This window comes from Pogona vitticeps, chromosome 4 (assembly GCF_051106095.1).
Source record: "Pogona vitticeps strain Pit_001003342236 chromosome 4, PviZW2.1, whole genome shotgun sequence".
Lineage (NCBI taxonomy): Eukaryota > Metazoa > Chordata > Lepidosauria > Squamata > Agamidae > Pogona > Pogona vitticeps.
Genome location: NC_135786.1, coordinates 60749622 through 60772924, shown reverse-complemented (window position 1 = coordinate 60772924; position 23303 = coordinate 60749622). Strand labels below are relative to the sequence as shown.

Sequence of the window (23303 nt, the reverse complement as noted above, 5' to 3'; positions counted from 1 at the left end):
ACATCACCTTGCCAACAAAAGTCAACATAGTCAAACCTATGGTTTTTCCTATTCATTTGGAAGGAAATCAACAGTGAGTGCTCACTGGAAGGACAGATCCTGAAGCTGAGGCTCCAATACTTTGGCCATCTCATGAGAAGAAAAGACTCCATGGAAAACACCCTGATGTTGGGAAAATGTGAAGGCAAGAGGAGAAGGGGACGATAGAGGATAAGATGGTTGGACAGTGTCACTGAAGCAACCAATTCCGGGAGGCAGTGGAAGACAGGAGTGCCTAGCATGCTCTGGTCCATGGGGTCACAAAGAGTCAGACACAACTAAATGACTAAACAACAAAAACAACAATAATTTACCCAAAACAGGTCTGATCAACACAGTGGAAAAAAGGAACTGAGGGGACTTAGGATGGGCGGATCATGTGCTCCACGGGGGAACATCCCACTAATCACATGTCTTTAAGCTCTAGAAACTTCTGAGATGTTCAGCGCAAGCTCAGAACAACCCAATTGTGTGCATTCACAGAGGCCACGAAGAAGAACCTTAATTAACGGGGAAAGGAATCAACTGGTCAAGGCTGACCATCTGTGTACCTTGGACTAATAAAACAAGTCTATCAATTCTGCAGCCTGCAGAATTATTCTATTTCTACTAGACACTATAACAGGCAGAGGATCTAGTGAACATACATAGACGTGTCAATGTTTTGCAAAGCAGGGTTTTTGAACAACCTCTCAGTATCAGCACATAGCTTCTGTTTCTCTAATCTTTGAGTATGAGATTTAATTTTGACAAACAGGCAGAGCCATCTACCTTTCTAATGTTTTGGTATTAAGTTAGAGCTAAGATAAAAGATCCCATCTGGTAAATAAAATCTTAACTATAATCTACAACACATATGCTTTACTTGAATTGCAGTATTAACTATTATTTCTTTTCACCACTATATACAGTAATTATTCCTTCTCTTTGTCTCAGTCAATGTTAAATACTGTATACAGCTCACCAAAGTCCAGGGAGGACAGCAGGAGTCTCTTCATTTTGACACAGTAAAAGAGCTGGCCTAATGCTACAAGTTTAATCTCTGACCCTTTATTCAATCTCTTTTCATTCACATACCTACCTAACAGCCTAAAAAGACTATTTCTCTCAGCCTCCCTGACACATAGGAAGAAAACCTGCCTGCTTAACACTACTGTTTCTCACACTCCAGAGAAGTACTGAATACACGGCTATTATTATATTTTGAATCAGAATCTAGTTTCCAGTGGGACCAACACGCACGATTTGAAACATATTCAAAAGCACCACAGTGGAGAACTGTGGAACAACTGCTCCACAGAGAAGTTCTTCTTCAGCTAAGCACAGTGGACTAGTTCAATGTGTTTACCAGGAAATGATGTACAGTTAGGATATTCATGTGAACGAAGAAGCAAGGTTAAAATATCATAGATCATGCCACAATAGACTGTTTTGCACAATACTGTCTGTTGAGGAGCCACTCTCCAGGGTTTCTAACAGAGCTATTTTTCATTGCATTCATGGCCTGGACCTTTAATCAGAAGTTGCCAAGGACATGTCTGCAAATCAAATGTGTTACTACCAAGTCTTGATCCTTCCTCTAAAATACTACTGAAATTTTGCTCGAATGTTAGCATACAGCACAGCTTTCATAGTTTCCAAAGACCATCTAAAAGAAAGAATAAGAGATGGGAAGAGAGATATACAGTATTCATTCTTCTGTTGTACAATAGAAAGGGCAAACAAGAACTTCACGAGACACAGCTCAAAAGAAGCAGAGGAATTTTCCCCTTCCCCCACACCATACATATAGCTTGTGGGCTTCAATCATTCTGTAATATCTACATTGGGATCCTCTTATTAAAGACAATGGTACTTCCTTATTAAAGACAGTGACCAAAGTTAGCCTACTTCATCAGGTTGGGATGAAAATAAGTAATGGCAATATAAACCACAACCTTCCTAGTGCTTATATGTACAGCTCCTAAAACATTATCCTTTTGAATTACAGTACTAGTATTATGGTAAACAAAGGCCCACAAGAGATTGAGTACATCTTTGAGCATAAACATTCACAGGAACAGTACAAGTAGCAACACTAATTAGTGCCCTTACCAGTGTATTAAAACACACAAAAATACCCATACCAATGCTGCTATAACCTTTGAACTGCAGAGCTAGAAGGGACCCTTTGGATCGCTAAGTCCAGCCCCTGTCAAGAAAGCACAGTGGGGAATCAAACTGCCAAGCTCTGGTTCTACAGCCAGATACCTATGCTATTGAGCTATCCAGCAGTTCTTAATACCCCTCTCATAACTGCAAAGTCAATTTAAACAATTCCTGTAAATTAGAGAACACATAGAGTATACAGAAAAGGAAGGGGAAAGGGCAGATGATTACACGCGTACAAGACTGAAACAAACAAAATGGAAACACATGTACATCTTCCCACAGAATGAGGTTTGCCCTCTAGGTGAGTTTCTAAAGGTCAGTCAGCTTTCTAAAACTAGTGAATATTTGTGGGGAGCAAAGATGAAGGGTAAAGCCAGTATAAATGAAGAAACACAGCTCAGACTATACCATGCCCTGGGCTCAAGGGAGCAGCAGAATACATCACTGATATGCTGTCAAAGCAGAGCATCACTTCAACCGATCACACCCCAAATCAGCAGCAGAGTCATTCCCCAGCCCAGCATGAGAATTTTCCAGGAGGAAGAAGCAAGTTGGGAAGGGTCTCAAATTATGAGATCAGGACCAATACTGATTACTACAGGCCACTACAAGTGGGTGATTCAATAGGTTTCAACAGTCCAGCAGCTGGAACAGAGAAGAAACATCAGGAACCAATAGAATGCTAAGGATGGTTCTCATCTCTTGAAAAATATCAAGATAGAACAGAGACTGACATGGAGAGGTGACTAGGGAGAAATACAGTGGAGTCCCTCCTTCTCAATCCCAGGCATGGAAACTCATAAAATATGCTGGAATATAAAATCAGACACTCCCTTTTGCTCCAACCAAGGCGTGATGAACCCAAAGCATTTTTGGCAGGTGCAGATGGCCACTCCTCCCCACCACCCATTTATCCACCCCATCCTGGCAGCACAGCCCTCACCTTTTCTACATTCTCCACGGTGAATTCCAGGTTCTGCTGGAGCTGGAGAGCAGGCTCCCCTCGACGCTCCATGGTACCGGCGCGGTCCCTGTCTGAGCCTCACCCGGCAAGTTGCGTTGGGGCTCAGGCTACAGAAGGGCAGGCAGAAGGAGCAGCGGCATCTTGAGGGGAGGGAGTGGGGGGGGAGAGAGAGGAAGAGAAAAAGCCAGCAACCCCCAGGGGAGCAGTAGGATGACCCTAAAAGAGGGAAAGGACGGTTTCTTCGCCTGTCTTCTTCGGGGAGGGAGGGTGCTTGCAGCGTGTCAACCGAGGTTTTCAAAGGGGAAGCCGGCCTGATTCTTCCCCGAAAGGTTCCTTTCTAAAAGGGAGAGGGGTCGATCCGTCTCTCTCTCTCTGCTATAAGGGGAAGCGTAAGCCTGCCTCTCTCTTCCCACTTGGCCTAGGGCGCTGTGTGCTTGTGGGGTGAGGGACACCGTTTCTACCTGCTTGCCTTCAGGTAAAGAGGATGACAAAATACGCCGCCTGCTCCCGGCAAGACTCGGGCTGAATTAAAACGACCTGCCTCCGTTCTGGCCATCTACTTCTGCCCCTACCTTCGAGGAGGGACCCTGATAAACGGCCGCTAATATTCGACGCGGAGGGAAGGGTTGGGGGGGGGGAGAGAGAGCTGTCTGACTGTCCTTCTGCCCTTAATGGCGGAGGAGGTGCCTGTCCATCGCTTGCCGGAGGGAGGGGAGGCGAGAGGAAGGCGCTTGCCTGCTCCCCACTCACATGGCCTCTGCGCTCAGCTCTCTCTCGCGGCCAGTCGGTCTCCCTGCCTGAGATGGCAACCGCCACCGAACCGCCTCGCCTCGCCTCCCCCCCCCCCCCCGCGCGCGCTCTATCCAACTAATTGACTGACAGTTGGACCGGGCACCCAGCAGGGCAACCAAAGAGCGGATGAGTGAACGTAGGGGCCTCACACGCGAAACCGAGTTGTGCACGCCGAAGGCCCGCCTGTCGGCTCGTTCGCTTGTCTTTCAGGCGCTGTTGGACACCCTCTCCCTCTGAGGCCCAATCTTGCCTTCTGGGATCATGGGAGTTGTGGTTCTGAGCGATACAGAGATGGCTACGAATGGGGCGAGGCCTAGAAACGTTTACGGGAGTCTCCCTCTCCAGCCCTGGCTCGCTCGCTCCCCCTGGTGGGAAAAATGGCAAAACTCAACTCAGGGGCTCCCATGCGATGGCGAGGACAAGATGCTGAAACTCGCGCTTCAGTAGCGGAGTCCGATGAAGGTAGAGTATGTGGGAGTTGCAGTAGCCAAAAAGTAGCGCTCCTTAGCTTTGGGTAGCATAGTAGAATATCTAGATATAGGAAATTATTTATTTATTTATTTATTTATTTATTTTAAATATTTGTACCTCACCTTTCTTTATGTGATGACCACAACTGCCCCCTACCATAATGGCAGAGTGAGGCAGCTAATCCTAGTAACATATCTTGAACGGCATAACTAAAAATGTGAATTATTAGTTATTTTAGTTGTGCATTATTATTGCCATTTTGGCACTCTCTGTATTTTTTTAGGTCACTTGTTTATGAATCTCCAAATTTTGTACAGTGTGCTTATGTAGACGTCTAATATCTACTTACTAAAATCAGATTTCTTCAGTAACAGCCAGCCAAAGATGTATTAGGAAGCTGAAAAGCATTTACTTAACTAGCAGCCTGTACCTATGCTGCATTTGGCATGTCTAAGCCTCTTGATCTTAGAGAGCTTAGATAGATGAGAATGGGCATGAGTCCCTGAGTCTGTAACACATCATACTACTCCAAACTTTACCTAAAATACATTTTGGGCAGCGTACAATTTGCCTCATAGGGTCAGGATCAGTCCAGCAGTTAGGTAAGCAGCATGATTCCAGTGCATGAAAAGTTATGCTATAGTAAACATGGTAGTCTTTAAGGTGCTGCAAAACTTTTACTGCTTTTGTTGCAATAACATGGCTACTCCTTTGGAAACCGAGGATCCTGTCTTTTGTATGAGCAGTACAGTATGGTAGTACTGACTTCTAACCAGCAAACTCCTAGCCGAACCCAAGCAGTGATTTGGAGACAGCATGTTTATTATTCAAATAAAGGCAGGGGCACTCTCCTATTACCCTTGCCCTGACCAAGCTGCTTCAACCTAAGCTCCAAGAAGGAAAACCCTGTTTTAAATGCAGACCTACTTCTGGAAAATGGGATGTCATAACAGGGATTACTTATTACAATACCATGTTGCTAAGGAAACATACACCTTTCCAAACTACTGAGGACTGAAGTTAAGCTCAAGGAGAATAGGGAGGTTTGAGGGGATGGCAGATGATGTCTCTAGTCTTGCTAATCGGAACATCTTGGCACATGAACCCTGTGAGCCCTGACTCTACCATAACATTGCTTTTGAGTAACATAATTATTGCTGCCAACGTAACCTCCCCTAGAAATGGAAAAATACAACAGCCCTACCTTTAAAACTGGGTTCAAAGACAAAACGGAACAGTACATACATTGTCAGAAGAGAATAAAATGACATGTTCTAAGCATTTCAGAGAAGGGAAGCTTTCTAGAGTCTTTTTTTACCTTGTTTTCCATATTTTTCTATATTTCATTCAGCAAGCATCTGATGCACATTTACTGCTAGAAAGATATTCGTGAATTGAATTGGTATGCATATTTGTTGTTTCTCTTCCTTCCTGATGGATATATACACAAAGACAGCTCTGCATTGCCTTAAAAGACTTTATTGCTACAGGAAGTTGCTGCTGTACAAAAATAGAGTTTATCCAAATGCAAATAAAGGGCAAAGAATATAAAATCAGGAAAGGAGGAAGAGGAAATGCCTTTGCTTAGACCAAGTGGGAAAAGATAGAAGGAACAGCTGGCCACAGGCTGGGGCACAGTATCACCATCTGCTTTCAATGGTACCCCAGGCCTGGTCCTCAGCATCATAAATAGGTGTCACCAGGAGTGTGTGTGGTGGAAACAAATAAATAAATAAGTTAGAGAATAAATAACTTTGTTTATAAAATGTCACTAGTCGGGTAGGGCAGTCCCCTCGCCTTGCTGTACCAAGTGTTGGCTGACACAGGACTCATGAAATGGCAAAGATCCCTTGCTGCTTCCAGAGCCAGCTTGACAAGTGCAGTGGCCATACTCCAAACAATTGCTGGTATGTACATTCAGAAATGTCACAAACCTGGATGTCAACACCACCATTACTTTATAGGACAAGCCTCTTCTCTAGCTGCAGATGCCTTCACATTGCAGCAGAAATGTACCCTTTATCAGCTGTGTTTCATTATTTCCATCCTGTCCTCCAGATTCCACCTGCAAAGTCCCCAGGAGATGTTTCCCAGCAGTTGAAGGTTCTTAGAAGGAAGAGAATCCCAGAACAAAACCAAACATATGCTCTCATTCTCAAGAAGTGTCCCGATTGTCTAGTACAGGACTGATGGCAGTAAGAACAACTGGGCCTCCAGGACAGAGGGAAGGTACAAAGGAATTTTTGCAGGCTGATCCTGAAGCCCCTACTAAAGACTACAAAACTAGCCTTTATGCTCAAAACACTTGCTCTCTGATGGAATCAGAGCAAGTTGTTAGGGCAAAAGAGATATGGAGAGAACACGGCCTTCACAAACGATGGAGCTGAGCGACCCCCATCAAGCAACCTATGTGTTTAATCTGGTCAAAGAAGGACTCGTGGTAAGGAGGGGCACTTAAGGAGCTACCCATTACCACCACAGGTCTCTCAATTGACATCCCTATCCTTATCTCTTGATTAAAGTTTGGGAGGTGGAGACCCAAAAGGTGAGTAAGTTCACAACACTGTTGACTGACCAGGAGAAACATCCAACCAGAATGAGCTTCTGTTACTCTCATAGGTTAGTCTGGGTTTAGTCTCGCCATCTTCTTGCAGATCCAAGGGTGGGGGTACACCATAAAAGTGTCCCTCACATATGTAGAGGAAGTCCTGGGCTCAACTGTGCTGAGAATACCACACTCCCCTCTTGTATATTGTTCCCTTGCTGCTCCCATCTAGAGTGTCCCTGCAGAGACGGAATGTCTCCTCTCTCCATGAGCCGTAGACAGGGAAAGCTCATGGCACACCAGCAACATGAGCGGGAAAAAACTGTTACCTCAGTGACACTGTGAGACCTGACCAGACAGCCCTCTCAGCCCACACAACCACACTCAGCTGCCAAGATTTGGCTCACAGTTTTCCATGCATGCCGAACATCCATGAAGGAGAAGTCTTCGTACTTGGTGGGGCGGCAGCAGGGGTGAGAGGAAGGGCGGTCGTGAGGCCCGGGCACAATGGCATGTTTCTGTAGCAAGCTACTCAAGGTCAAGTCATAGTTGGTACGGGCATGCTGGCATGACCCACTGCAGTACTTGAACTTTACAATCTCATCGGACTCAAAGCCAAGCCCCAGGTCCCGCACCTTCACCATGAGGCTGTGCAGGCGGCAGTTGCGGCCCCGGCTTCCACGCCCAGCCTTCCTGGATCCTTTCCTAGCCTTACTGGAACTGGATGGGGAGCGCTGGGCCCTGAGTAGCTCCAATGCACTCAATTCATGTATAGTCACGTTTTCGCCTAAAAGGAAAAGAAGGAGGCAAGTCAGGGGGAGGGGGATTTGCCATTCTCTGAAGGAGAAAAGAAAGACACAGGAGAATGCTAGGCCCTATGAAACAAGGGAGGGAACATGGGGCTGGGCTACACGATAAAGCTGCCCCTTCTACCCTCACTGTATCTACTCACATAGATGGTTTCCATTCCGCAAATTGTTGAAAACCTGTTTCCAAGGAGTGGGATAAATTGCTTTAAGAGCAGTGAAACATTAAACTAAAAAAGTAGTTCTCAGCCTTTTGTATCTTATATCCCAATAATTGCTCTATTTTAAAAAAAAACTTTAGTGCTGTCATGATATAAAAGCTCACTTTTTCCCTATGAAATGATATGTGCAGTAGTAGCAGCAGCAGTAGCAGAGCAACAATAATTCCTCTTATTTTTTTTAATTATTCAATTGTTTTACAATTTACAGTAAACTGTTGAACAGAGGGAAGTGGTGATTAGGTAAAAATAATGTTCAAAGTCACTACTAGCTGTGAGCACAAGGTCAGAAATGGAGAATCCAGGGGAGGTAGAGTTAATAGGGAGCAGAGTATCATGGCTGAAGGAGATAATGGGGACTGAAAGAAAAAAAAATATCTTAGCAACTGTTATGAAAATCTTGTGTTCCACTTAAGCTGCTTGTGTATGCTATCAGTGGCACCTATATTACTACTTAGAAAATCACTTAACTAAAGCACATGGGAGAAGGCAAGATGGAGACCATTGGGTGAACATTGAGGGAGAGCTGAAGATCCAAAAATGAAATGATCATGACTCCCCCCTTTCACCAGGGATGTGCCAGGTTCCTACCAAGCCAGTAGCTCCATGCGCTCTGTGATGGTGCTTCCCTGCTGTTTTCCTCCACAGGGGCTGGACTAGCAGTGCCCAGACTTCCAGAGGTTGATCCCAATGTCTGGTTATGATGCCAGGTCTGTGGTGTTGCCATGACTGCCCCAGCAAACAGTGACAGCAGAGTGATTGCATTCCAAAAGCCCCGCTCCTAGGAAAAAGATGATGTCACATTCCTGTCAGCATGCTCAGAAACAAAGTTTAGGAGGCCCCCCTGAGAAACAAATGAAAGTCAAATAAATGGGCAATGTGACCTGCTAGAGTCTCAGAATTACTGATATATTTTTATACAATAATCTTCCATGAGCATTATGTCTGTCTCCCCAAATCCATGTCAGCCACGTACCCTGTCATGTGAAGAAATGAGAATTCCAAGGAGTCTGTTTCATCACGTGTACATCCAGTGAGAAGGAAGAGCCACATACAGATGCAGCAAAATAGATATGCCTGAGTTCACTACATATAGCAGCATATAAGCAATGTACTGGCAGATCTGTAAGACAACTGCCATGTGCAATGGAACCACTCAAAGCTCCTAAGAGGAGAAAGGTTGGGCTAACAATAGAAAGTAAAGAACCAGGAGAGCAACCTGTAAATGTGTGTGTGGGGGGGGGGGACATTCCATTTTTCATTCATTGGAGAGAGGTGGGATCTTCTCCCTTTGGTGAAAGTTTCTGTACCCATCCATTGTCTCTATACCTACGAAGCTCATGTCAAGAGGAACCACTGGCAAGGCCGACTCACCCTATGTTGTACCTGTTGAACAGGGGGATTCCTGTAGGTGGAGGAAGATCTGTCTGCTCTGTGCCTTGGCCCCTCCACTCTCCACTCCATCCTACCTGCAACACAAAACATTGTTCAGGAACCAAAACCCATTTTCTGGCTTGCATAGCCTAACTTCTGCTCCTGTAACTTACTAGGTAACTCATCCACTGTGCCCAGCTCTGCACCTCTCAGCACACCAAGATTCTCTGGATAAATTATAAAGTCCAAATAAATAAAGGCATCCTTGATTACCCACTGAAGACTAGAGCTTGAGAATGTTACTTAAAAAAATAAAACTCCCAGAATGCCCCAGTATACATGAGCAGTAATCTTATTAGCAGGAAGACTCTGGGAATATTTATTCAAAAATTAATTTCTCAAAGCTCTGTATAGTTTTTTTATCCCAGCTATTTTATATTTTGGAATGTGATATATGAGCTTGTTTTGGGATGTGACTACATCAGGAATGGGCCTGAGGATATGAGGCATTTCTATAGCTCTGTGTGGGTGACAGGATGGGGCTGGGGAGAGAAAATCAGCAATTTCTCTGGCATCAGCATCCACAACAAGCAGGTATTTTACAAGAGAGAAGATGAACATCACCCTAGGGAGTATATCTGTAGGGTGACTAGACATCCCTGGAACAAAAGGATTTCCGAAAGAGCTCCAACTCTGACAGGATGCAACTTGTGGAAGTTTAATCTTTGAAGACTTTGCAGTGATTCACACTTACGGCAATAGACATACTAGCACTTCAGGGGTTTGAAGTGCCTGCCTCAAGGCTTGCTACTAGAAGAAGCATTTATGAGAAGTAGTATATCCATATGGGAACTCATGGTCACAGGATGCAGTCAAAATGATTGGTTGGTTTCAGCACGTGCGCGCGCGCGCGCGCGCACACACACACACACACACACACACACACACACACACACACACACACACACACACACACACACACACACACACACCTATTTTGCAGATGATTCTGCCCCCCCCCCCATTTCTGCTTCCTCTGAGGTATGTTTGTTTCCCCCATTTAGACTGTAAGAGCTTCAGGGCAGGGGCCTGTTCTCTTGCACTTTGAAAACAAGGGAAGACCCTTACAGCATCATAAATAATTATATACATAATATGCCAAATGAAGTCATGATGTCTTAGAGCACAAAGACCCTTGCCTCATGACTAAGTACTTAAATCATTCCCATTCTTCAGCTACCTTCATGTGTTAATGTTCATTGTCAGTTTTTTCTGTCTATTCAGTCCATCCACCTCTCTCTCTTTTGCCCTCCCATATTCGCAGTGAATATTTCCTCTGTATCCTTTCTAGTTGCCTAAGAAAGGGGATGTCTCTGTGTTAGAGATTTCATGCTGTGAAGCCCTGCAAAGTATCTGGGACACTTCCCATCCTCACAGCATCCTCTGACCAGCAGCCACAGGGACAGCTCCCTGGCATACTTACTATAAACAGCACTTACAAAGACCATGTGCAGAGACTGAAAGCAGAAGTCCACAGAAAATACAACAAACTGCTTTTGTTGCCTCATGATCCTCCCTTGTGAAGGTTGCTTACTCCTTGCAAATTGTCCTTCAGTTTCGCCTGCCTTTGATCTCCACATTCTTATACTGTATAGGGGAACAGCAGGAATCCCTCCTTGTGTGTGTGTGCAGAGATGCACTTTCTCAGCCCCCCGCAAGATGGCAACACAGAACCAGGATTTTACAGCTTCTTATATGACCCACACATAGATCATGAAACATGTTACATCAGTGGATGAGACAGGAATCTTGATCCTCACAGAGAGGAACCCAAAGGCACAAGATGCCTTCATATTTTTTTACAGATGGCTGTGAAAAAAAGATATTGATATCCTGGCCTTAAGTCTAGGATGCCCTTGTCTGTCCTTTAGTCACACACTGACTGCAGAGAAAGGAACGTGTTCTGAGCATCAACCTGTACAAAAGGTGGGAAGTTTGGCCTTAGGAGGTTCTCAGCCTAGTTTCAAGAGCCCCTGCAAGAACAATCTGTCTTTTTTCCAAGGGTCCTCTAGGAAAGGGTTGGGAGAAAGACAAGGAAATGGACCACCTACTTTTTGCTATAAACCTATAACCCTATTGACTTCAGACACACCATCAGCACAAGGCCTCCAACACACTGCACCCCCAAGGGTATACAGCTTCAGTATACAGCTTCAGAAAAAGCTTTCCCATCCCTGCTGTAGCACATGGAATGTCTTATCTCACATTTTTTTTAAAAAACTTCCCATTTGGGTCCTGAAACCAGACATATTCCAATAGGTGCCACTGAGTGCCACAATTCAAATGTCTCTTGACTTTCTTGATCTGCCACTCAGCAGATCTACATGCAAAAAAGCTTGCAAGGTCCCCAGCCATACAGAAACTAATGCACAATAGAGATTGGTGTTCATATATTTCATATCAATACAGAGTAATAACCATATGGATTGTAGAGTTTGTGGGAGTCATGAACTTCAAGCAACAATTGTAGTGGCTTCAGACAATTTCCCACTTTTTCAAGAACTTTGGGTGGGAAAACTATGCTTGCCCTGAATATCACACACACACCAATTGGTTTGACATCACTATTGTGCTTTGCACAATTATTAATGAAGAACTAGATCTGAATTCAATTCCCAGAAAAATCCAAAGAAGCTAAGAACAAGCTTCCTTAGGAAGAGTAAGTTGGTTCATTTTTTTTTACTTTGAAGAGTGAAGTTGGACAAGAAAGCCCAGAGGTGTCCTTTTAGACTCACTACTGAAGACAGGTACCAGGTATGTGCTAGCACAACTGGCAAGGGCAAGTCATGTGATACCTTTTCCAGCTCTGCCACATAGCTGTTTTCTCTTAAGTTCTAAGAGACTGGTGGTGCCAACATTCAGTGATCAGGAAGGGATGTTCAGGATGGGTGCTGTGAGAGCCAAATTAGTAGGCATAGCAAACAGAGCCATTGATTCTGTTCATCACAGGCATTTACACCAACAAATGAACAGTAAGGAAGAAACATGCAGTGCTGACATCATCACTCACAGATTATGAAGCTTTCTCTGAGTCAATGCAAGGATAGTGGTACCTCAGGCTATTACAAGTTCCTCAAGCCTCCCCGGAGGATGAATATATAAAAGATAGGAGGAGAAAGTCATCTATTTATGGTGCCTTGAGCTGTCCTAATAAGTGACATGGCAACTGTAATGCAGCCATTGCAGAATTGCAGGAATTTCTGAAGGAAGTTACTTTGAAGATGGATGTTTATTTTCCAAAATCAAGAGATGTTACCAGCAAAGCCTTATTTGAAGTTGGTGAACAGCCAATTCACATTTGCATCTAATCTTCTCTCACTATGTATGCATCCTGCTTACTCCATAAAACATCATGACTATGCTATGAGGCCCTTTAGTGGCTAGATGCATCAATCAATTCCTGCATTTTGGAGACTCATCTCTAGACACAAATCCATTTGTGAAGTAGTCTAATTTGTTTTAAATTAATGCACCCCAAAATCCCATAAACAGGAGCCACGAGAATCAGTAAGACAGCAGGGTAGAGAAGAAACTGCAACATAATGCCACTTTACTCCAAACAAGAATCACAGGTACATTTGGGCTATGGAGCTACACAAAAGCCATTCTAGGATGGGTGCCAAGCAGTAAAGTAGAGTGGGACAGTTTACTCCAGTGGTAATGGGAACTGGACAACACATTTTCACTGCATTATGGGGCATGTTTACCCAAGGCTAAGTCCTGCTATGTTCAGTGATGGTAACTCCTAAGTAGGTGTGCAGAGGACTCCAGACTCAGCATTAATCAAGGTCTGGAGATGTCAAGAACCTCCTGCAATTCTTTAGTTCTCTCTGGAAATCTGTGGAACATGTCTGAAAGCTGTTTGGTGTGCCTATAATCCATAAGAAAATATGGCCTCATTATAGGCCTGAGCTGGAAGCACCATGAGTTTTAAATAAATCCAGATGAGCTACTAGAGATGTTCCAGAAGACCACTGAACATCCCTTTCTCATCAGGGCAAGAGGAGAAGCTGATTTTGGGAAAGGACCCAGCCAAGATGTACAGTTCTTTACACACAGGAGTCTGTACATCTCCCAACCCTAGTTCCTTACACGCACCACCAACTTCCAGGTTTCTCTCTCTGGTTTATCATCTAAACAGGAATCGACAGCCAGACGTGACCGGAGGGAGACCTCGCTAAAGTGAAGGGAACCCGAGGTAAGAGCGCGCCTAAGATGTGAATTTGCCTCCGGAATGAAGACACCGGAGGCTCGCTCCGCAGTACAGTACTTCGTCCCGCCCGTGGGGGAGAACCAACGCCGCCAACCCGCCCCCCAAGTCAGCCGAACTACTTCTTACTCCGCACCAACCCCCGGCCACTCGCATCTGCCATGCTGCCTCCTCTGTCGCCCCACCTCCCACTTTCCAATCCGCCTCACCACTCACCGTGCGCTCCGTCTCGGCAGACTGGGCGCCTCTTGTTGGGCGCAGCTTTGCCGGGACCATGCTCCGAGGATCCGGGCCGGGAAACGCCTCCCTCTGCCCCCGGGTACCGGCCCTTCCAGGGCATCGAATCCGCTCCCTGCGCCAAAGATACACGGTCACTGGTGGCCAGCTTTAAGCGATAGGGAATTCACCCCCCCTCCCGGAACGACTATGGAGGGCGGCCCGTTCCCTCTGCCAGATCGTTTCTCTCCCCTTTGGGACGGATCCTGGGACAGAAACACATTCGAGCGCACCTCCCCAGCCTTCACTTCCCTCGGGATCTGCCGATCATCAGCCCCTTCCCTGTCTTACCTCCCGGAGGCGGCGGCGGCGGCGGCGGCTCTTCGGAGGCTCTTGCGCTCAGCCGGCCCCGGGGGCCATGGCCCGGCCCTGCCGGGATCGCTCCCTCGGGCGCCCGATACTCACGTCGTCCACATGGCCAACAGGTGCCCGGCTGGCTCAGCGCCCCCCTGCGGGGAAAGATCGGGTTAGAGCGGCTGACCAAGTCCTGGTCAGAGTCGGGCGGGCAGCCCCGATCCAGTGATCCCCATCCACGCCGGGCCGGACTCACCGCACGCGGCAAGGGAAGGAGCCAAGGGGGCGCGCAGTAGCAGCCGCCGCCGTCGGCGGCAGGACTTGGACCTGCGGCCGGCAGGACTCTGGGGCAAGCGGCCTCTGGGAGGGAGAACAGCACCGGCTCCATCTCCGCTCCGGACAGACTCTGGCGGTATCAAATTCCAGCCGCCGCTGTCACCTGATCCCCAAGGCGGGGCGGGGCTGGGTTCGGCCCGAGAGACAGATCCGCGGATGGGACAGTCACCCTCCAGATCCCGGGTCCTTTCTCGTCCTCCCCCACCCCAAACTCCTTTTTTTGCCGCCGCCGCCGCCGCCTTCCCTGGCGGGGCCAAGCGAAATCGACACAGACGCCGCCCACTTGACGCCACCTGGGGGTGCCGAGTTCTTGGACTCTCCGTGCAGGGAACATTTTGAACCCAGCCAAGCAGCGCCACACGCCTTGACCCGCGATCCCCAATCCTCCCTACCTCGGTGCCGAGAGAGAAGTGGCGGTGGCCGATGGGGCGCACATGGCAGGATTGGGCGCAGCACAAAGAGAAAGAAAGAATGCGTGCAATGGTCTCTCTCTCTGGGCAGATTAGCAGGGAAACCGCGGGTGGGTGAGTTCGTGCGGATTTACATTAGTGACAAGAATGCCCACTGGAAACAGGGAGAGCCATCTGAAGGCTCGCAGGAAACAAGGGGAGCTGTTAATCCCCGTTGGCATGCCTCAGCTCCACTGGAATAAAGAGACGTTACAAACAAGCTACAAGCAAAGTGAGGAATGGATTCTGAGAGAGAATGGAATTACTCCCAAGGAAAGACTACATCACCCTTCTTCAACTGTGTACCCTCCAGATACAACCCCCAAGCACTCTGCCAAAATCAGCATGGCCACTGGGGGTGGTGAGAGCTGTACTCCAACGCATTTAGAGGTTGAGGAAGACTGGCTCACACCAGCACCTTGAAGACCTATTTAATCGAAGTGAATAATCCCTTTACGATGCAGATTGCAACCATTCCATTCTTCCTTCCTATGGCCAACAGCCATCCTTCAAATGATGAGCCTCTCCAAGCTCAAAGTTCTCCACCAAGTAACACAAGGCTACTGGACGATACTCCGCCTTTCTAGCCTGACAGGACTGACAAGTAGAATGTTCATTCTGCTTATGCTCTACTAGCATAGCCTTCAGGAACTCAGGGGGCCCTGCACAGCAAGATGGGGCAGTAGAGTAGGATTTTGTAGCAAGTCCACATTGAAATTGAAAGCAGCAGGACAAGAGGAAGACCCAATACAAGATGGATTGACACTGTAAAGGAAGCCACAGCCTAGAATTTACAACAGCTGTGTGGAGCTGTTGAAGACAGGACATTTTGGAAGTCACTCATTCATAGGGTCACCATAAGTTGGAGGCAATTTGACAGCACATAACCACTACCACTTTGATAGGGAGAAATTATGGAGTGTCAGAACCTGTGAGACTGGAATTGTGGTTTATGTGGATGGAATGCCACACATGGGACTCCAGTAGGTATTCCTGTCATTAATTTCAGGTACAGTCCCTGGGCTGTAACATTGCAGCCCTTAGGAGGGAGCTCTTAGGTGACACAGGAGTGAGGGTGGATTTTGTCCCTTCCCTTCCCTTACCCACAGCAGCTGATCCTCACAGTCACAATGCCCAATGAGGACCATAAAGAGTCCTGAGCCAAATTAAAAGCAAACATGTTATATTTGGTATGTGTTCAAAGAATGCAACCCACCACGTCAGATAATGTGATACTGTTTTTTCTGCAATAGGCTACCCCACTGGAAATTAACATAACAAAGTTGTGCACACAATAAAAGCCTCTCAGAAAGAGAGAATGACCAAACAAGTGATTGTTCTTGCATCTGGGGAGGGGGAAGTAGAGAGCAGCCCCCAGTTACCCAGTGCTGTCAAAACCTCAAATGGCTGTTGCATCACAGCAGAAAGGATGCCTCAGCAGTTCCCCAATATGCTAAGACTGGGGCTGATCCTGCCGATAGAACCATGGGGCAATCGGCTTGGGATGTTGCTCTGCCCACTTTCACTGTTGCTGGGTACAGATGTTCCATTTTCTACTTCCAGGTGCCCAGAAGCTCTTATAGTGGGAGCAGTTCTTAGTTGCAGGGCACTGTAGCTGGTGGGGATGCAGCCAGGTCACTTTGCAAAACAGACACCCACCAAACTGCTCTTTCTGGTTCTATGGGCAGACACAAGGACCCCCCCTGTTGTTAGGCAGGGACAGTGGAAGCAGTACAGTGGAAGCAATACTCTACATTCCCATCCATTCAACAGCACATACCCTCCTACCCTTTGATTTACTCTAGACAAAGTCCTCTCTAGAATGGCTCTGCTTTTGCTGGGAAACACACACACCCACACCCGCCACCCCAAATAGAACAGAAATCTAGCAAACACCTCTTTGGGCTGTCTAGCTTTTGTACTCTCTACCTTGACTGCTGGCAGACATACTCCAAAAACAAAACTCTTTCCCAGGCCTATCTGGAAATTCCAGGGGTTGGATGCGGGACTTTTACATGTAAAGGACATGCTCTCCCACTAAGCTATGACCCTTTCTTGCTGACAGAGGGCTGGGCCTATGCTGGAAATCATCACTGGCATTCTCCACATGTCCCACAAACCCTCTCCTCACACCAGGCAGATGATGGATTAATTCACTCCCACATAGCCGCCGAGAGTAGACCATGCTAATCTGTTTGTGGGCACACAGCCCATTTCTTACCTCCAGCCCTCTGTTCCACTTTGTGCTTCGCCTGCTTGCAGGTTAAGGGGCTGCAATGACTTGGCTCAGCAGAACCTCCCCTTAGGGTTCCCCACTGGCCTCTCCTCTTGGCAGCCTTGGCCAGGGATCTGTCCCCGGCTGTCTTACAGGCTTCCCTGACAGTGAAGGGCACCAACGAGCATCCAGGTCTGACATCCCCTCCTCTTCCTGGCCTGCTGTTGCACATAAGCCCCTTTGCTCGGTTTCTTGCTGGCTGCACTTGCCCTCAGCTGCTCTCGCTTGCCTCTAATTAGCTCTTCCAATGAAGTGAGCCAAACGGGGTGCTGCTCTTGGCACAGGATCTAAACTGGCATCACTTGACAAATTGCCAACACAATCTCTTTGGGCTTATATAATAATTCTTTGCTCTGAAGCCTAACTGGACACTGATTAGTGGTTTCCACTGCTGGACTGCAAACAATCCTGGGGTATGCTTCCACACCTCACCCTCCTTCCCATCCGCTCCGCCTTGGGCCAGCTATATATAGGCCAAGCATTATTTACTCTGAGCCACATAGGATCTTACCCGTGAGTGCATTCTTTTAAATCCGTTAGGATTATCCTATATGACAGCTCCATTTCATTAAAAGTGTAGCCACTCCTCCCTTGCTTACACTTGCCATGAAAGGGTTTTAAGTATTATACCTCCAAGTAAACCGTTTGCTAAAACAGCCCTCTTTTTGGCAAATTTTAGCAGAACGGCACATCTCTTTTAGACCCATCCAGAATGTAATGGCAAACATAGCCCAACTCGTACCTAGAAGGGAGGATCCGGAATCTTGTACTGCTTGGGTTCTGAGGTGGGAGGGTCCAAGGTATTGCTTTCCCTGCACCGGCACAGGGCACGTTCGACTCTATGCAGAACTGAAGAGTTACACACACGAGAGTGTCGTATCCTTATTTTGCTGCTTCTTTTGCAAAAAAAAAAAAAAAAAAAAAAAAAAAAAAAATCAGCTCAGGCACTATCCATTGGGTAGTCTTCTGGTTCCAAGCCCAGGCTTGTTCCTGCATCTTAATTTAGATTAATGTTTATTGTCTTGTGCATAAGTCATAATAAGGTTAATTTACTGCATATTTTCTCAGTCAGTCTCACTGAGGGTTTGGCTCTTCCCCTCCCTGAACGGTTTCTCTTCAAGTCGGTAATTCTATAAGCAACTATGAGAACTGGTGCCTTTACTTCACCTTTCCTCCCTATCCTTTTTTCTTTTCGTGTCATGTCTTTCAGACTGTAAGCCTAAGGGCAGGCCTATCTTGCTTTTAATCAGGATACACTGCTTAGCAAATTATGTGCAAATTATAAATTATTGCAAATACTACTGTTACTACAAAGTAAAGAGCATTAGGAGCAGGGATTAAGAGGATTGTACTAACAAGAAGATATTTCAGTCTGATGTACAATAGTTATGCTGAAAGAATCCAGTTTCCCCAAGGTCTCAATTTAGTAATTTATATATATTTTCTCATGCTTTTTGGTCACTTGGAACTGTTGCTACTGTTTTATATTCAGGGGATTTTTAGTCCCTGTGTTGATTTTGTTACCAAAAACAAAAACAGATCAGATCAGTGTACTATAAGCCATTTTGTGTATTCTAGAAATGGAAAGTAGGGAAAAATAATATTCTAAATTGCGGTCTTCATAATGCGTAAAACTGAAGACTTCTTTAAATAAGAAGGTACATTTATTTTGGTTTGGTCACAGAAATATGGTTGTGTATAGACTTTATGACCTGAATCTTGGAAGAACTCCTTCTGTGGTGCAGACAGCAAGAAACACACATACATGACAAATGCAACAGCAGCACCTGTAGAGAGAATAAGATAATTTGCATCTAAAGGCGGACACCAAAACAGTGTACATCCTGTACAGGACCACATATATTTTCAATTGAAGCACATTGATGATGATGGTGATGATGATGTATTGGATTTATATATCACCCATCTGCAGCATAAGGCCACTCTGGGTGGTTTACATCAAGTCGATGGCACTGGAGGTGAATAGAAACATCCTTTTCTAATATCTGGTCTAAGCTGACTTGAGTCATAGGACATTACGACATACATCACATTGAACCTGGTTAGTTTGTTTGTGCAGGGCAGAAATTATTATTTTTCCCCAAAAACCCAAAGCCTTTAAAACAGCCTCTTTTAAAAATGTAACAGAGCCTTGTGGTACCTTAAGGACTAAAACAGGGAACAAATTTGTGTAGGCAGTCCCTTTCATCAGATAGATACCATGTTATCTTGAGCTGTAGGTATATATAAACATGGTAGTAGTACTGGAGATTTCCAGTTTATCCTAAGCCAGCGCAGGAACCTCTTTGCTTCCAAACAGAATTTTGTCTAAGAAAGAAGCTGTAACAGATCTTAACAACTTAGTAACAGAATAACATTAGTAGTCACCTACAGATCACACTTGAGACCACTAAGTAGTCACCACCAGTCCTTTCTGGACAATAATGCTTCTGATATCAGGCTTTGAGGGGTCAACTCATACTTGCCTATAGGCAATCTCGTAACCTTAAATGATTACCAACATAGAACAGGCAAAACACCATGGTGGAGATGGCAATCCCGTCACAAATCTGCCAGTTATGCCCCCATATGTACACTGGCACCACTATCAAGGGTCCCAACAATGTCATCCACCACAACAGGGGTTATTTTACTTGTTCATCTTCTAATGTGATTTATGCCATCTTTTGCCAGCAATTAGGATTAGGCATCCTTCAGTCTCGAGAGACTGTGGTAACGTGCTCTGTATGGAGGACTTGGAACAGTGTCTAGTGTGGCTGAGAAGGCCAATTCAAGAGTGACAATCCCTTCCACACTGAAGACAAATCCAATCTGTCCTCTGTCCAGCTCCCTAATTTGGCTGCTTTCGGGACTGCCTCTTTGCCTCGGCCTGTTGGACAAGGGTCTCTTCAAATTGGAAGAGGCCATGCTGCACAGCCTGCCTCCAGGCTGAACGCTCAGACGTCAAGGTTTCCCATCTGTTGAGGTCCATTCCTAAGGCCTTCAGATCCCGCTTGCAGATGTCCTTGTATCGCAGCTGTGGTCTCCCTCTGGGGCAGTTTCCCTGCACTAATTCTCCATATAGGAATCTCGCTTTTGGAGTCTGATCATGAGCCATTCTCATGACATGTCCAAGCCAACGTAGACATCGCAGTTTCAGTAATGTACACATGCTAAAAATTCCAGCTCGTTCTAGGACTACTCTGTTTGGAACTTTGTCCTGCCAGGTGATGCTAAAAATGTGTCAGAGACAACGCATATGGAACGTATTCAGCTTCCTCTCCTGCCATGCATGAAGGGTCCAAGACTCGCTGCAGTACAGGAGTGTGCTCAGGACACAGGCTCTATAGACCTGGATCTTGGTATATGCCGTCAGCTTTTTATTAAGCCATACTCTCTTTGTGAGTCTAGAGAATGTGGTAGCTGCTTTGCCAATTGTTTATCCAGCTCGACATCTAGGAAGACAGTGTGAGAGATGAGCCAAGGTACACAAAATCATGAACTATCTCCAATTTTTGTGTGGAGATGGTAATAGAGGGAGGTGAGTCCACACCTTGACCCATGACTTGTGTTTTCTTCAGGCTGATTGTTAATCCAAAGTCTTGGCAGGCCTTGCTAAAGCAATTCATGAGTTGTTGGAGGTCTTCAGCAGAGTGGGCAACAACAGCTGCATCATCGGTGAAGAGGAAGGCCTGCATGCATTTCAGCTGGACTTTGGTCTTCGCTCTCAATCTAGAGAGATTAAAGAGGTTTCCATCAGATCTAGTCTGGAGATAGACACCCTCTGTTGCAGTTCCAAAGGCGTGCTGCAGCATGACAGCAAAAAAGATCCCAAACAGGGTCAGTGCAAGGACACAGCCCTGTTTCACTCTGCTTCAGATGTCAAAGGAATCTGATGCTGAGCCATCCAAAACTACAGTGCCCTTCATTTCCTCCTGAAAGGACCTGATGATGTTAAGGAGTCAAGGTGGACATCCAATCTTGGGAAGTATTTTTAAAAGGCCGTCCCTGCTAATCAAAGGCCTTTGTGAGATCTATGAAGGCCACAAAGAGTGGCTGTCATTGTTCCCTGCATTTCTCCTGCAACTGTTTGAGGGAGAATACCATGCCAGTGGTGGATCTATTAGCTCAAAATCCACACTGTGATTCTGGATAGACTCTCTCTGCAAGCACCCAGGTGCATTTGCATCAGCCAGAGCTGGAAGGGTTTCCTCAAGTGGTTGGGCAAATTCCTCCACTTTTCTTTGATCACGAGTCTTGTTGATGTCAATATGTGGTCCTCCTTCCTTTTTCGTGTGATATAATTTTGCTCAGCAGCATCCGAACCCATTATCTCCCCTTCTGGTAACTCGTCAGCTGAACCCTTTTGACGAGTGTCATCATCCTGAGGGTAAGAGGTAGCTGAAAAGTCTGTCTCTTCCTCCGATGTCAAAGGAGAACGATGTCTTTTATGATGCTTCTCCATAGGAGCAGATACAGACACTGTCAACGTTGATAGAGGTAACACAGGCTCCTGTTGAGTTTGTGTAGTTTTAAGTTGGTGCTGGTGGGTTCGCTTGTCAACATCGGAAGATTTCCGGTGTCAACGTCGACAAGGAGAGGCAGAAATAGACGAGGAGGAGGTCGAGGTATATGATCGTCTCGATCTCTTCTTTCTTCGATGTCGATCTCTCGATGTCAAAGAAGAGTCTGAATCAGAGTAATCTCTTTGACGTAGATGATGGTGGCGGCGTTTTCCCTTATCAGAATCGGAGTCATCAGAATCATGATGTCTCCTGTGTCAGCGTTGAGAAGACCGATGTGAAGAACGATGCCGATCAGGAGTTAGATGTTTATTTTTCTTAGTCTTTTTACGTGGAGGAGATGTCAGTCTCGACAGAACCGATGCTGAAGAAGGAGCCGGAGATGCCCGCCTGATGAATTCAGGGCTACTAGGGCCTGAAGCCAAACTTGTAGTGGCACGCACAAGTTGGCTCGGGGTCGGAGATGTTAGCCCCGTTGAAGGAACAAGCTCCACTTGTCTAGGAGGTAGTGAGATACGTAGCTACCTCAGACATTGATTCCCGATCCTGGGAAGAGTCCTCCAGTATTGGCAAAGGTAGCGAAGCTGAAACTAGAGGCAATTGCTTTAGGGCATCTTTCGATTTTGATGAACTCTTCTGTTTGGTCTGTTTAGCAGCCTTCCCGGTCGAAGATTCCTTCGACGTCGAATATGAAGTCTTCTTAGAAGCAGTGGCTTTTTTGGCGGGCTTTTCTTTTGCAGCCGTCGAAGGCAATGAGGGAGAGACTACTCGTACTTCGGAACGTGGTGTTGCTGAAGGCGAAGCAATCTCCATTTCGGATGGTCGGGAAGTTCATAGGGTTTTATCCCACAAGTGATATTTTAGTCGCTGTTGACGAGCTTTAAGTTTTGCTTTCGTGAATTTTTTGCAGTGCTTGCATCTGGCCGATTGGTGAGACTCCCCAAGGCAAAAAAGACAACGTTCGTGTCCGTCATGGAAGGGTAATTTGCGAGAGCAAACAATGCAATGGCTGAAGAGACCGGTTGGGGACATAAGCAGGTAGGTAAACGAACAGTCTTACAGATTAATGGCACGTGGCCTGCTAACAAGCGGGAGAAAGTCCGGAAGCAATCAATCCAATGAGCAGAGAAAGGAGTAGTCAAAAAGGCAGTCTGTGATCGGGGCAACGGAGAGAGGCGAAGTCAGAACGGTCCAAGGTCAAAATTTACCAGAAAATCAGTCAAATAAGAGAAAAAATATGTAAACTCTAACGGGAGGTTCCTAGCCAGATGGCGGTAAAATGGAACTGAAGGCTGAGGCGGGTAGAGCATGCGCTATTAGGGGCAACTTTGTTACTTTTCTCTTTAGCTCTAGAAAATTCCGAGAGGTCCAGTGCAGGCGCTGATTTAACCCTTTTGTGTGTATTCACAGAGGCCACGCTGAAGAAAAAGATTCTTTCACACACACACACACACACACAGTAGATGGAACAATGGATCTCAGCAGAGTATTTCTGACTGCAAAGCCAGCACCGTGTTCCC

General features: G+C 46.2%; 2 protein-coding genes and 1 long non-coding RNA gene across 8 annotated transcripts in view; 1 reads left to right on the top strand and 2 right to left on the bottom strand.

The window, feature by feature from the left end:
• IPO13 (importin 13) overlaps positions 1 to 3953 on the bottom strand; it is a 54811-nt gene extending 50858 nt beyond the window's left edge. For 2 of the 3 annotated variants that reach the window (XM_020783233.3, XM_072997516.2), the window contains exon 1: positions 3134 to 3843. In XM_020783233.3, the coding sequence (XP_020638892.3) occupies positions 3134 to 3205 (72 nt within the window). In that variant the 5' untranslated portion in view covers positions 3206 to 3843. Of the gene's footprint in view, positions 1 to 3133 lie in introns of all 3 variants that reach the window. The other variant, XM_020783234.3, reaches the window with a different exon arrangement.
• A 203-nt stretch (positions 3954 to 4156) lies between these two features.
• Positions 4157 to 6961, top strand: LOC140706615 (uncharacterized). Its single transcript, XR_012086364.2, has 2 exons — positions 4157 to 4408; positions 6476 to 6961. It is a non-coding gene; the product is annotated as an uncharacterized LOC140706615 (long non-coding RNA).
• ARTN (artemin) lies at positions 5877 to 15112 on the bottom strand. 4 transcript variants are annotated; one of them, XM_078392806.1, is made up of 6 exons: positions 14929 to 15112; positions 14198 to 14355; positions 13847 to 13982; positions 9361 to 9451; positions 8578 to 8767; positions 5877 to 7749 (listed from the first exon to the last, which is right to left on the bottom strand). In XM_078392806.1, exons 1-6 carry the CDS (start codon positions 14970 to 14972, stop codon positions 7328 to 7330), a joined length of 1041 nt encoding a protein of 346 aa, XP_078248932.1. In that variant the 5' UTR covers positions 14973 to 15112; the 3' UTR covers positions 5877 to 7327. The 4 variants fall into 4 exon arrangements, with proteins under 4 accessions (XP_078248932.1, XP_020638895.3, XP_072853621.2 ...); XM_020783236.3 differs by lacking the exon at positions 14929 to 15112 and having other exon boundaries at positions 14198 to 14719; XM_072997520.2 differs by lacking the exon at positions 14929 to 15112 and having other exon boundaries at positions 9373 to 9451; positions 14198 to 14719.
• Positions 15113 to 23303: the final 8191 nt, after the last annotated feature.